The following is a 13,950-nucleotide window of genomic DNA, read 5'->3' as shown; positions in this document are numbered from 1 at the left end:
TTGACGTATCAAGATGAAAACCCTTGGGTGAAATATGATTAAAGAAAACATCTTGCAGTGTGACAATCGGTTACTACAAGGAATACTGCTTTGACCCTAGTGACTAGATATAGGACCTAGTGTAACACATCCAATGTTTGTCAATATGGAAAAGTAAACCTGTAGGGATTACAAACAGACTCCATTAAGACATGGGTTTTGTGGTTAGATGCAAATGTAGTAAATAGAAGCTTAATATGGGGGAATGTGAATTTATGTGAATGTGAAGATATTTCAAACTGTGGGAAGGGTAAGTGTTTGTGGCCAGATTGATGTGGATGTCATTGTTCATGAACCATAGAATTATCAAAGCAAATTGAATACTGGCCTGAGTCAGTAGAAAGTGGTAATATTTTATTTCAAGAGTATTGAAGACTTGCTGCAGTTTTGAGTGTTTGTAATTCTCTAACCTCCAAACCTTAGGCTGCTCAGTCATTGAGTATTGTCAACATTGAGGTTGATAGGTTTATTCTGTATTGAAAAAGGAATCAAGGGATATGGAGATTTTCGTTTGAAGCAGAGCCAAGGTCAAGGATAATCTAACTGGAACCAAAAGAATGAAGTAATTTTTTGACAAATTTGCAATATTAGCCCATCATTAGTATCTTAGCACCGAAACTATTACAAACAAGTATGATAACTGAAAAGTTAGCACATTTGGTACAAATAAATTCCAAACTGTACTTCAAGGCAAGGATTTATCAGTGTCGAAGAATCACACTCTAAATCTGTTACTTTTATTGTTCGAGGTGATTCTAGATTACAGTCCCTCTGTGAACAGAATTCTAGTGTAGGAATTTCTCTGCTCTACGTGACATATAGTTCCATGTTAAGCCATTAGTATTCACGGTGGAACTAGAAAAGCATTGCTGGAAGTTGTGACCCAAAGTATTTGAAACTCCCATGATCATTGTTATCTGTTCTTTACAAACAGTTTTTATACATGCAAGGAGAAATCTCTCAAATTCTAGTTAGTAGCCCTGTACTTTCTGAACTGTGGGACCCCAACCATGTAAACACTACCAGCCATCCTCTGCTGGTCCTTTTACTTAAATCACTTCTGTCTCCCAAAATTTTGTCCCAGCCGCCAGTTTCCCTGTCCTATAACTTTCTAGTCCCCCTGCTCCTGATTGCAACCCCAAAGCTTGCTTCCAAATCAAAAGAACACTTACTGAATACTAAGGTTCTTGCCTATTTGGGTGTACATTGGAGCCATGCCTACAGAATGTACAGCTGACAATCAACAACCAAAACAATTGTTGGCCCTTACTTTTTTACCATTCTAAAAACCTCAATGGATGTTCTAAAGCCTCTTGGCATTAAAGTCAATAATACCTACACAATAAATGCTAATATGTATGTTATTATTATAAATTGATTTATGGAGTATACATTTCTATTGCATGTATTTCTTTTGTCTTTCCTCATTTTCATGTCCTTCAAAGTACCTCTAAATTTTGCATGGGTCTTGAATTCAATGACAAGACGACCATCTTCTCTTATGTAAATCCGTATTATCTGAAGCTGTGCTGACAACACACTGTCGGTCTGAATTCCTGTACAAAGAAAAGTGAAGAAAAGCTTCAGATGAATGAAAATAAATGAAACAGAACAATTTTTTGTGGCTTTTCTGATCTACCTGTTCTCCACAGAACAGTATCGTAAAAGAATGAGAACTCCATCTCAGTGTGATGCTCCAGTGAAGCCCAGCCTCTTGGTGCTGTAACGTAAATATAAGACACATACAGAGGCACTGACACGGTCAGAAATGATTGGGCAGAGTCTCGAACCTGCAAATGTTAGGATGATAAAGAATGGTGTCAGAATAAAAACCCTTTGAAGAGCAAGTTTCTTGGCTTAAAAATGTCATATTCCATACAGTTTACCATAAACACAACACAATCCATTTTTTGCTTTCTCTCACCTCCACCTGCATAAATTCAGACCAATGTGCACATCACAAAATAAGAGTGTGTAAATTGACTGGACAGACTAAAATGAGAAGATAGTTTGAATGTAATGAGCAGACTTCAGCTTTAGATGAGAAAGTTCTTTGCGGAGAAAGATTTTCAACTGTAATATCTTTATCTTCTTTGAAGCATACTCACTCTTTACTTTTCAAACACAAGTATAAAAAGTCTGATATTAGCTCTGCCACCTGTTGAATTCAATGGATTCATTAAATTGATGACAGTCAATATCATCATTTTACATTATCTTCTAAAATCAATATTAATCAATTTGTGTTAAATTCAACCACATAATTTAGGTTAGTATAATTACCTCAAAACAAAAATTCAAAGGTCCTGTTCAAAGAACAGCACTATATTTCCCAACATCCAGGCCATTGTTTCCTCGCCCCCCGCCCCCCCCCCCCCACTATGACTGCCTAACTCAGAAATATCATTCATTTAATTTGCTGTTTGCATGGTTTTATCTGTACAAGTTATCTCTCATCTTTGTTTACACGATAGTCATTCAAAGCTATTTAAGTGAATGCAAATTGCTTTGAGAAGACCTCAACAAGTGATCAGAAATCTTTTACTGACATAGTTTTAAAATTTAAAAAGGTTAATGATCATAAACATTTCACATTGCAATTGTGGGAGATACCAGCACAGAAACTAGGTATGTCTTATAAACTATAATGCTATTCTCCCTTCCAACTATAAAATTGGGTGAAATTTAATGGAAATTTCATTTAATTGGAGATTGAAAGCAATTTGCTTAAAAGTTTAGACTCTTATACTAGGTAAATGATGACCAAATTTAAAATAAGAATAAACATCTCACCAATTTTTTCATTTTTCTTTTAATAATCACCTGGAAGTCAGCTGTCACGGAGCCACCACAGACATCAATAAGTTCTGTCATATCATAGTAGGCGTCGAATGTCCAGATGCAGCTCTTTAGGTTGAGGTGTTTATACAGCTGAATGGTTTTGGGTTCTCTTACATTCGGGTCAAACTGGAATGGCCGATCATATCCAGGCCCAAGGGTGATGGAGTCATAGATGACATAATCTAGAAATCCAGAGTCTGCAAAACACACCACTTACTTAATGTTCAAAGATCAACGTAAAATTAATTATCAGAGTGCACCTACATACATACAATCTTTTTCTGCAGGCATACTTAGCTAATCTATAGAGCACAACTGTAAACTTCATGTACTGTAAACAAACTGAGTAAATGCAGATATAAATAAATAGCAATAAATAATGAGCATGAAATGCCAATGTAAGAGTCCTTAAATAAGCATAGCTATCTCCTTTTGTTCGAGAGCCTGATGGTTGAGGGGCAGTAACTGTTCTTGAACCTGGTGGTGCGAGTCCTGAGGCTCTTGTACCTTCTACCTAATTGCAGCAGCGAGAAAAGAGCATGGCCTGGTTGTGAGGATCTTTGATGTTGGATGCTGCTTTTCTACAGCAATGTTTCATGTAGATGTGCTCAACGGTTGGGAGGGTTTTACCCGTGGCGTACTGAACCGAATTCAGTACCTTTTGTAGGATTTTCCAGTCAAAGGCATTGGTGTTCCCATACCAGGTTATACAGTCAGTTAGCACACTTTCCACCACACATCTACAGAAGATTCCCAAGGTCTTCGATGACATGCTCAGCTTCTGTAGACTTCTGAGGAATCAGAGGCCCTGTTGTCCTTTCTTCACAACAATATTTAAATGATGGGTCTAGTGCATATTCTCTGAGATAGTGACACCCAGTAATTTAAAGTTACTGACCCTCTCCATCTCTGATCCTCCAACGATCACTGGCTTCTGGACCTCTGGTTTCTCTCCCCTGAAGTCTACAATCAGTTCCTTGGACTCATTGACATTGAGTGACAGGTTTCAATCTCCCTCCTGCATGCTGATTCATCACCTCCTTTGATACAGCCTACAACAGTGGTGTCATCAGCAAACTTGCATATGGTGATGGAGCTGTACTTAGCCACACAGTCATAGGTGTATAGCGAGTAGAGCGGGGGCTAAGCACACATCCCTGTGGTGCTCCTGTGGTGATGGAAATTCTGGAGATGTTTTTGCCAATCCAAACCAACTGGGATCTACAAGTGAGGAAATCCAGGATCCATTTGCGCAAGGGGATATTGAGGCCCATATTTTGGAGTTTACTGATTAGTTTTGAGGGAATGATGGTGTTAAATGCTGAGCTGTAATCGATAAAGAGCACCCTGATATATGTAACTTTGCTGCCCAGATGTTCCAGGGTTGTGTGAATAGCCAACAAGATGGCATCTGCTGCAGACCTATTGCTTCAGTAGGTGAATTGGAGTGGATCCGATTCGCCACTGACAGGAGCTGATATGCTTCCACATCAGCCTCTCAAAACACTTCATCACTGTGGACGTAAGAGCCACTGGGCGATAGTCATTTAGGCAGGGTAACCGCACTCTTCTTGGGCACAGTATGATTGAAGCTTCTGTTCTTTCAACTTGCTCAGTTAACTACAGAAATATTTCACCTGATTAATCTCACAACAGCATTATTTCTTTTAAGTGCACAAGCAAAAAGTAGAAGAAACACACAGGTTTACAAGGTCGGCTTATAATCTGTTTGAATTTTAGGATGCAGTCAGCCTTATAAACGGAATGCTTGAGAGGTGATTAAACTTACAAAATATGGATAGAATCCAGATATGGTAAAATCATGGCAGCATTAGCACAAATATGGTTAAAATGTTTAACATTTTGTTAAAATTGCTACTTCCTCTGTTTAGCAGATATTCCTATACAGTAGTTTCTGATTAATTAGGGCAGCTGCTTATTTGAGACAACTCTTAAAGAATAGGGAAATAATAGAGAAAATTGCTGGGATTCCCTTTGTTTATCTGAGACACTATGCCACTTAAGTGGGGGAGGACAATGTTGCTGAACAGTTTCTAACTAGCGTCAGTCACGTACATTTGTGTGGGCATTAGACACCACGCTGTGCTTTTAAAAAGAGTAGGCTGCATGTGTACGTGTTCAAAAAGCAATGATTTTCATTACTGATAGTTGGCAAGAAATAAGCAGCAGGACCATTCAGAACTGTTTTGCTCTTTGCTGTTTCAAGCGTTCAAGCTTAGAGATGCCAGAAATGCCCAGGCATGAAAATGAAACGATTTCACTACTTCAAGTTAGGAACTACAAAGAATTTGAAAGTATTGAAAATCATCTTCAATTAAAATGAGGATTTGGGAACGCAATCATCAAAAGCATTGTTTGAAGGCAGTCCATTATCTGCACTAATTTTGTTCATTTATAGTCAATCAAAAGAACACAGAAATGTACATTGGCTGAATTTCTTGATTGATAACTATTAATACGGTTTTATAGTACTGTAGTAGTATTGGGAGTGTTCTGACGTGTTCTGTATTTCATTGAAATGCATAATTTGTTACTCAGTTTGTCTTTTGTTTATACTAGCCCTGATGTATCCCAATTAATCGGAGTACACTGTATTTTGTATGATTTAGCTTGTATACAGTGACAGCCATTAAAATAAGTGTGAGAAAGGACTAACCAGAGGTATTGATCTCATTGTTGAAAATTGCTCATTTTGTGGTTTCAAGGGTAACAAAAGAACTATTAATAGTTGTGAACACTTCCTTCCTATGTAAACTGTAAGTGGAACATGTTTTAAAACTAGGGCAGTAGAACCCTATAAAATTGACAATTGTAAAGCAAACAGTTATCAACAAATTTGAAACTTTCAATGCATGGAATTTGGGCACAGTTTTCAACAGGAGATTCTTGAAAAGCCAAAGATTCATCAGCTCTCTATTCATAATAGAATCACAAATGTGTAAAAGTCAATACAAACACTTCTTTGTCTCAGGTTTAATTATTCATTGGTTTAGTGGAATGTCAGAAACATACGAACCAAACTATTGCAATATTCTTTTGTTCTTTTCCTGATGCATCTTTACATGGATAAATTGGAAAACTGTGTCTACATAAATGAAGGCAAAAATCATAGCATTGCATATAGCAATCGAATCACAACTTGAATCAATTTTTGACATGCAATTCCTCCTATAAATAATAATTTTTGTGAATGAAATGTCTTGTGTTCATGATGAATTTCTTTTGCTTAAGTTATTGCAGGATCTCTTTGAATTGGTGCATAGCTCACACTTCTGGTAACCGTGGGAACATATTAGAATTTTAATGTGATAGGACCTTTACTTATATGCATTGTGACTTTTGACTCTCAGTTAAATTATCATGAGGGCAGCAGGAGCTGCACTATGACAGGTTGGGCTCATTTGAATTTCCTCCCAGTTCTACCTGTAATACTCCTGAGGTCCTTGAGTGTAACCAGGTTGGAACAGATGTGCTGGTGCCTGTATATGGATTCCGATAAGAGGAAGTGAAGGTTATGCAGTGGCATGGTGGATACCAGAGGCAGCATACCATCTTGGTGAGGAATCTGCACCGAGATGTGGATTCTGAACAGAAAAGAAAGGTTAAAGTCATTGTTATATGCGCAAGTACATGTACAGTATGCACAGATGCAATGGAAAACTTACTTTCTACAGCATGACAGGCACATTCCATCATATACACAAAAGCAAATTAAACATGAATTATACACAATGTTTACTAGAAAGAACACAAAACAAAAACGTTCATTTCAGAGCAGTGCAAGTTTTTATATGAGTAACAAAATCAATACTACCTAAATTTGTTTTCATTGTTGCAATTACGTTGGTAAGTCATTAACGTAAAGAATGGTCTTAAATGTCTCTACAGTAACCAATGGCACTGCACTCCAGGCACTTTCCAGTCTCTAAAAATCCTACCTCTGGCATCTCCTGTAAAGTTTCCTGCCATAACCTTGAAAGGATGCCCTCAGAGTGGACAGCCAGTGCCCCTTTCCAAGGGCAATGATGGCTGGAACCCATCTATACCTCTTATCATCTTGTACGTCTGTATCATGTTGTCCCTCAACCTCCTTTGCACCAAAGAGAAAAGCCCTAGCTGGCTCAACCTATTCTCATAAAACACGTTCTCTAATACAAGCAGCATCCCAGTAAATCTCCTCCGCACCCACCCCATAGCTTCTGTGTCCTTCATATAATGAGGCAACCAGAACTGACATAATATTCCAAGCGTGGACTAACAGTTTTACCTTGTGGCTTGTAAACTTAGCCCCCTGACTAATGAAGGCCAGCACACCATATGCTGAGTTCCTCTAGCATTTTGTGTTGCACCTTCTTAACCCATCAACTTTGAAGGATCTATGGATGTGGACCGCAAGATCTCTCTCTTCCTCCACACTGCTAAGAATCTGATATTAATCTTGTATTTTGCCTTCAAGATCAACTTTCTAAAGTGCATCACTTCATACTGTTTCAGATTGAACTCACACTACCACTTGACAGGCCAGCTCTGCATCTTGTCAATGTCCTACAACTTTCTACACTATCCACAATGCCACTAATTTTCATCTCACCTACAAACTTACTAGCCCACCCTTTCACTTACTCATTGAAGTCATTATAAAAATCACAGAGCAGGCATCCCAGAATAGATCCCTGCAGAACACCACCAGCCACTGGCCTCTAGGCAGAATATGCTCCATCTACTACAGCCTCTGCCTTCTATGAGCAAGCCAATTTCATATTGACACTGCCAAGTTTCCATGGATCCATTACCTCATGACTTTCTGGATGAGCCTTCAATGGGGAACCTTGTCAAATACCTTACCAACTCCATTAAGACCACATCCACCACTGTAACCTTATTTATATGTCTTGTTGTCATACTTGAAAAAGTCAGGCAGGCTCGTGAGGCACAACCTGCCTCTCACAAAGTCATGGTGACCATCCCTAATCTGAATATGCTTCTCCATGTGCCCATCAATTTTGTCCCCAAGAATCCTCTCCACCGGTTTGCTCACCATTGACATTGTACTCATTGATCTACAATTTCCAGGATCTATCATCTTCCTTGAACATAGGAGCAACATTTCCCATTCTCTAATCCTCTGGTACTCTGCGGCAGGTGAGGATGCAAAAATCATCGTCAATGCCCCAGCAATCTCTTCCCTCACTTCCCATAGTAACCTGGGGTAAATACCATTTGACTGTGGGGAATTAGTATCTATCTGCATGTTTATCTAAAGCTCCAACACTGCCTCCTTCTTAACCTTGACATGCTCCAGCCTGTTCAATGCTAACTTCACAGTTGTCCAGATCCCTCTCACTGGTGAACACTGAAGCAAATATTCGTTAAGGACACCCGCTACCCCCTCTGTCGCCAGGCACACATTTCCTCCTTTATCCCTGAGCAGCCCTCCCTCAGTCGAGTCATCTTCCTGTTCTTCATGTACATGTTTGTTCTTTCTTTTCTTCCCTCATTCTTCAAACTGCAGTGTCACCAGCTCTTTCTGCAGGCTTCTCTGAAAATCTGGTGAAAATTAGATCCTCGATTTTTCAACTTCTACTTAACTTGACTGAACATGAAATAATGACCTATTGAACAAAAAGACAGTTTTTATAAAATGCTGATATGTCTACACATCATATCATCACTGCTTGATCACAGGTGGCTGAAGGAAAAGGATATCTGAAGGACAAGTCCTTAATACTAGACACAAAGCCCATAGTTAACTGATTCCTGCCTTCTTATTAATTTCAGTTAGTTGCACCAGGCACATCAAGCCACTGTAAACATATAATCAATGCTGAAGCCACAAAATCCTCCAAAATCATGTGAAGGATAAGTAAACCACATCAGTGTCCTTTCTCTGGCCAACATCCCCAGTATTGAGCCCTTGGTTGCACAACTTGTTACTCTGGTCAGGTAACACTGTTCACATGCCTGACATCAGACCCTCTCAATCTTAACTCTGTCTTGAGAAGAGATCACCAGGCAGAAAGTAGAGATCACCAGGCAGAAAGTAGAGATCACCAGGCAGAAAGTAGAGATCACCAGGCAGAAGTTTTGAGAGCATGTACAAAAGTTCCCTGTGAAAATGCAACAGCTGCACTGGCTCAGGGAAACCTCTAGTCCAGTATTAGTCATTTAGGATGGCACTGAGAACCTCAAGTCCAGTATTAGTCACTTAGGATGGCACTGAGAACCTCTAGTCCAGTATTAGTCATTTAGGATGGCACTGAGAACCTCAAGTCCAGTATTAGTCACTTAGGATGGCACTGAGAACCTCTAGTCCAGTATTAGTCATTTAGGATGGCACTGAGAACCTCTAGTCCAGTATTAGTCATTTAGGATGGCACTGAGAACCTCTAGTCCAGTATTAGTCATTTAGGATGGCACTGAGAACCTCTAGTCCAGTATTAGTCATTTAGGATGGCACTGAGAACCTCAAGTCCAGTATTAGTCACTTAGGATGGCACTGAGAACCTCTAGTCCAGTATTAGTCATTTAGGATGGCACTGAGAACCTCTAGTCCAGTATTAGTCATTTAGGATGGCACTGAGAACCTCTAGTCCAGTATTAGTCATTTAGGATGGCACTGAGAACCTCTAGTCCAGTATTAGTCACTTAGGATGGCACTGAGAACCTCTAGTCCAGTGTTAGTCATTTAGGATGGCACTGAGAACCTCTAGTCCAGTATTAGTCACTTAGGATGGCACTGAGAACCTCTAGTCCAGTATTAGTCACTTAGGATGGCACTGAGAACCTCTAGTCCAGTATTAGTCATTTAGGATGGCACTGAGAACCTCAAGTCCAGTATTAGTCACTTAGGATGGCACTGAGAACCTCTAGTCCAGTATTAGTCATTTAGGATGGCACTGAGAACCTCAAGTCCAGTATTAGTCACTTAGGATGGCACTGAGAACCTCTAGTCCAGTATTAGTCATTTAGGATGGCACTGAGAACCTCTAGTCCAGTATTAGTCATTTAGGATGGCACTGAGAACCTCTAGTCCAGTATTAGTCATTTAGGATGGCACTGAGAACCTCTAGTCCAGTATTAGTCATTTAGGATGGCACTGAGAACCTAGTCCAGTATTAGTCATTTAGGATGGCACTGAGAACCTCTAGTCCAGTATTAGTCATTTAGGATGGCACTGAGAACCTCTAGTCCAGTATTAGTCATTTAGGATGGCACTGAGAACCTCTAGTCCAGTATTAGTCATTTAGGATGGCACTGAGAACCTCTAGTCCAGTATTAGTCATTTAGGATGGCACTGAGAACCACTAGTCCAGTATTAGTCATTTAGGATGGCACTGAGAACCTCTAGTCCAGTATTAGTCATTTAGGATGGCACTGAGAACCTCAAGTCCATGCGCAGGGAGCACAGACCAGTCAGGAGCTGACACAAACCCACCCACCCACCCACTCCCCTATCAAGTACCTCCTACATTTCCGTAGAACAGTCACAATAGTCACAGCAGATGAAACTACAGTGGAAGCAAGACATCGATGATCATAAGGAATTATCCAAAAATGAAGAGTATTGATGATACCCAATATTAACAATATTAATTTTAGGATAGGGTGCACTTCTATCATCCTGGCATCAGAAAACCATTCTGCCCAAATATCTACAGGAATAACACCTCTTCTCCTTCTTGCAAAACTGCCATTACAAAAAATTCTGTTCCGACAGTTTCATTACAATACACACTTTTCATGTTTAATTGAAGCTAAAGCTTAGGTATACTCTAATTAAAAGAAATTGATCTAATTACGGAATGGCTTCACTATAGAGTTTGGCTGTCCTTAAAGTGCAGTCAGCCACTCTTCTTCTTTGCAAGGTGAGCATATGGACAAAATGTAATTTTTACTAATTATAATAAGCAAACTGTCCTCGGACCAAGTCACTACCCTGCAATTTGGACATTGTTGCAGTTGGTTCTTTATTCTCAACTGCTTTCCTTTTTGGTTGGCTGTCCATTCCAATATATTCTCTCCCCTTAAACATAGAAACATAGAAAACCTACAGCACAATACAGGCCCTTCGGCCCACAAAGTTGTGTCGAACATGTCCCTACCTTAGAAATTCCTAGGCTTACCCATAGCCCTCTATTTTTCTAAGCTCCATGTACCTATCCAAAAGTCTCTTAAAAGACCCTATCATATCCGCCTCCACCACTGTTGTTGGCAGCCCATTCCATGCACTCACCACTCTGAGTAAAAAACTTACCCCTGACAGCTCCTCTGTACCTACTCCCCAGCACCTTAAACCTGTGTCCCTTTTATGACAACCATTTCAGCCCTGGGAAAAAGCCTCTCACTATCCACACGATCAATACCTCTCATAATCTTATACACCTCTAACAGTTCACCTCTCATCCTCCGTTGCTCCAAGGAGAAAAGGCTGAGTTCACTCAACGTATGCTCATAAGGCATGATCCCCAATCCGGGCAACATCCTTGTAAATCTCCTCTGCACCCTTTCTATGGCTTCCACATCCTTCCTGTAGTGAGGCGACCAGAACTGAGCACAGTACTCCAAGTGGGGTCTGACCAGGATCCTATATAGTTGCAACATTATCTCTCATCTCCTAAATTCAATTCCACGGTTGATGAAGGCCAATACACCATACACCTTCTTAACCACAGAGTCAAGCTGTGCAGCTGCTTTGAGCGTCCTGTGGATATGGACCCCAAGATTCCTCTGATCCTCCACACTGCCAGGAGTCTTACCATTAATGCTATATTCTGCCATCATATTTGACCTACCAAACTGAACCACCTCACACTTATCTGCATTGAGCTCCATCTGCCACTTTTCAGCCCAGTTTTGCATCCTATCAATGTCCCACTGTAAATTCTGACAGCCCTCCACACTATCCACAACCCCTCCAACCTTTGTCATCAGCAAACTTACTAACCCATCCCTCCACTTCCTCATCCAGATGATTTATAAAAATCATGAAGAGTAAGGGGCCCAGAACAGATCCTTGACACACTCCACTGATGACCGATCTCCATGCAGAATATGACCCTTCTACAACCACTCTTTGCCTTCTGTGGGCAAGCCAGCTCTGGATCCACAAAGCAATGCCCCTTAGATCCCATGCCTCCTTATTTTCTCAATAACGCTTGCATGGGGGTACCTTATCAAATGCCTTGCTGAAATCCATATCCACTACATCCACTGCTGTTCCTTCATCAATGTGTTTAGTCACATCCTCAGAAAATTCAATCAGGCTTGTAAGGCATGACCTGCTCTTTACAAAGCCATGCTCACTACCCCTAATCATATTATACCTCTCCAAATGTTCATAAATCCTGCATCTCAGGATCTTCTCCATCAACTTACCAACCACTGAGATAAGACACACTGGTCTATAATTTCTTGGGCTATCTCTACTCCTTTTCTTGAATAAAGGAACAACATTCGCAACCCTCCAATCCTCCGGAACCTCTCCCGTCCATATTGATGATGCAAAAAAATTATCGCCAGGGGCTCAGCAATCTCCTCCCTCTCTTCCCACTGTAGCCTGGGGTACATGTCATCCAGTCCCAGCAACTTATCCAACTTGATGCTTTCTAAAAGCTCCAGCACATCCTTTTTCTTAATATCTACATGCTCAAGCTTTTCAGTCTGCTGACAGTCATCCCTACAATCACCAAGATCCTTTTCCATAGTGAATACTGAAGCAAAGTATTCATTAAGTACCTCTGCTATTTTCTCCTGTTCCATACACACATAAGGGGTTTCTTCTTTATGTTACTGCATATGTTAATTAAAATGGCTTCTTTGTTATGTTAAACGTTTGTAAAAATGCTTCTTTGTTACGTTAACTGGTGAGAGAGTGCTTTCTCTCACAGCTTGTTTGGGTTATAATTACTGATAACGAGAATTGTATTGATTTGTTAACCAATTGGGATATATGTTATTCTTTCTTGTGGGACTGTAAGCTAGTGTTGTGCGGACTTTTCGAGGAGTTGGAGGGGAGATCGAGAGGAAGACAGTCGTGCTGGGAGTGCTCTGGTCGATCACTTCGGGTGGTCCTGAGCTACGAGTCGTGGGGTCGGAGCGGATCGCAGGGGAAGAAGGAAGGTCCTGAGCTCCAACTGTGTGTGCACGAAGAAACTGAACTTTGATAAGTCTGGCGCCTTTTTTTTTGTTTCCATTCATTCCTTTTTGTATTGTATCTTTATTAATTTCATGGTCCAAGTAAGAGTTATAAAGTGTAATTTGTAGAATGTACATTGTGTGTTGGCTGAAGATTGATGATTGAGGCCATATCAGATGGCATTTCACAACAACCGACTCAACCGTGAGACAAGGTTGTGCGGGCGACGAGGTCTCCCCTAGATGTGTACGAGCTGATATAGCTGAACATTACACACACTTCCCCGCTATCACACTTGGTAGGTCCTAGTCTTTCACATCTTATCCTCTCGCTCTTCACATACTTGTAGAATTCCTTGGGGTTTTCCTTAATCCTGCCCGCCAATGCCTTCTCATGGCCCCTTCTGGCTCTCATAATTTCCTTCTTAAGCTCCTTCCTGTTGGCCTTATAATCTTCTAGATCTCTAACATTACCTAGCTCTCTGAACCTTTTGTAAGCTTTTCTTTTCTTCTTGACTAGATTTATTACAGCCTTTGTACACCACGGTTCCTGTACCCTACCATAATTTCCCTGTCTCATTGGAACGTACCTATGCAGAACTCCACACAAACATCCCCTGAACATTTGCCACATTTCTTCCGTACTTTTCCCCGAGACCATCTGTTTCCAATTTAAGCTTCCAAGTTCCTACCTGATAGCCTCATAATTCCCCTTACTCCAATTAAACACTTTTCTAACTTGTCTGTTCCTATCTCTCTCCAATGCTATTGTAAAGGAGATAGAATTATGATCACTATCTCCAAAATGCTCTCCTACTGAGAGATCTGACACCTGACCAGGTTCGTTTCCCAATACCAAATCAACTACAGCCTCTCCTCTTGTAGGCTTATCTGTATATTGTGTCAAGAAACCTT

At 40.4% G+C, this 13,950-nt stretch overlaps 1 protein-coding gene and 1 long non-coding RNA gene across 3 annotated transcripts in view; one reads left to right on the top strand and one right to left on the bottom strand.

Annotated features, from left to right (window-relative positions):
* fras1 (Fraser extracellular matrix complex subunit 1) overlaps positions 1–13,950 on the bottom strand; it is a 518,421-nt gene that overhangs the window by 16,529 nt on the left and 487,942 nt on the right. For both annotated transcript variants that reach the window (XM_073065197.1, XM_073065198.1), the window contains exons 63-66: positions 6,325–6,485; positions 2,863–3,077; positions 1,679–1,829; positions 1,488–1,595 (exon numbers count right to left, since the gene is read on the bottom strand). In XM_073065197.1, the coding sequence (XP_072921298.1) occupies positions 1,488–1,595; positions 1,679–1,829; positions 2,863–3,077; positions 6,325–6,485 (635 nt within the window). The remainder of the gene's footprint in view (positions 1–1,487; positions 1,596–1,678; positions 1,830–2,862; positions 3,078–6,324; positions 6,486–13,950) is intronic.
* Positions 1–13,950, top strand: part of LOC140738095 (uncharacterized) — a 90,191-nt gene that overhangs the window by 19,116 nt on the left and 57,125 nt on the right. The window lies entirely within an intron of this gene.

The sequence above is a fragment of the Hemitrygon akajei genome, chromosome 13 (assembly GCF_048418815.1).
Source record: "Hemitrygon akajei chromosome 13, sHemAka1.3, whole genome shotgun sequence".
In the NCBI taxonomy this organism is placed as follows: domain Eukaryota; kingdom Metazoa; phylum Chordata; class Chondrichthyes; order Myliobatiformes; family Dasyatidae; genus Hemitrygon; species Hemitrygon akajei.
This window is presented reverse-complemented; position numbering and strand designations above follow the sequence as displayed.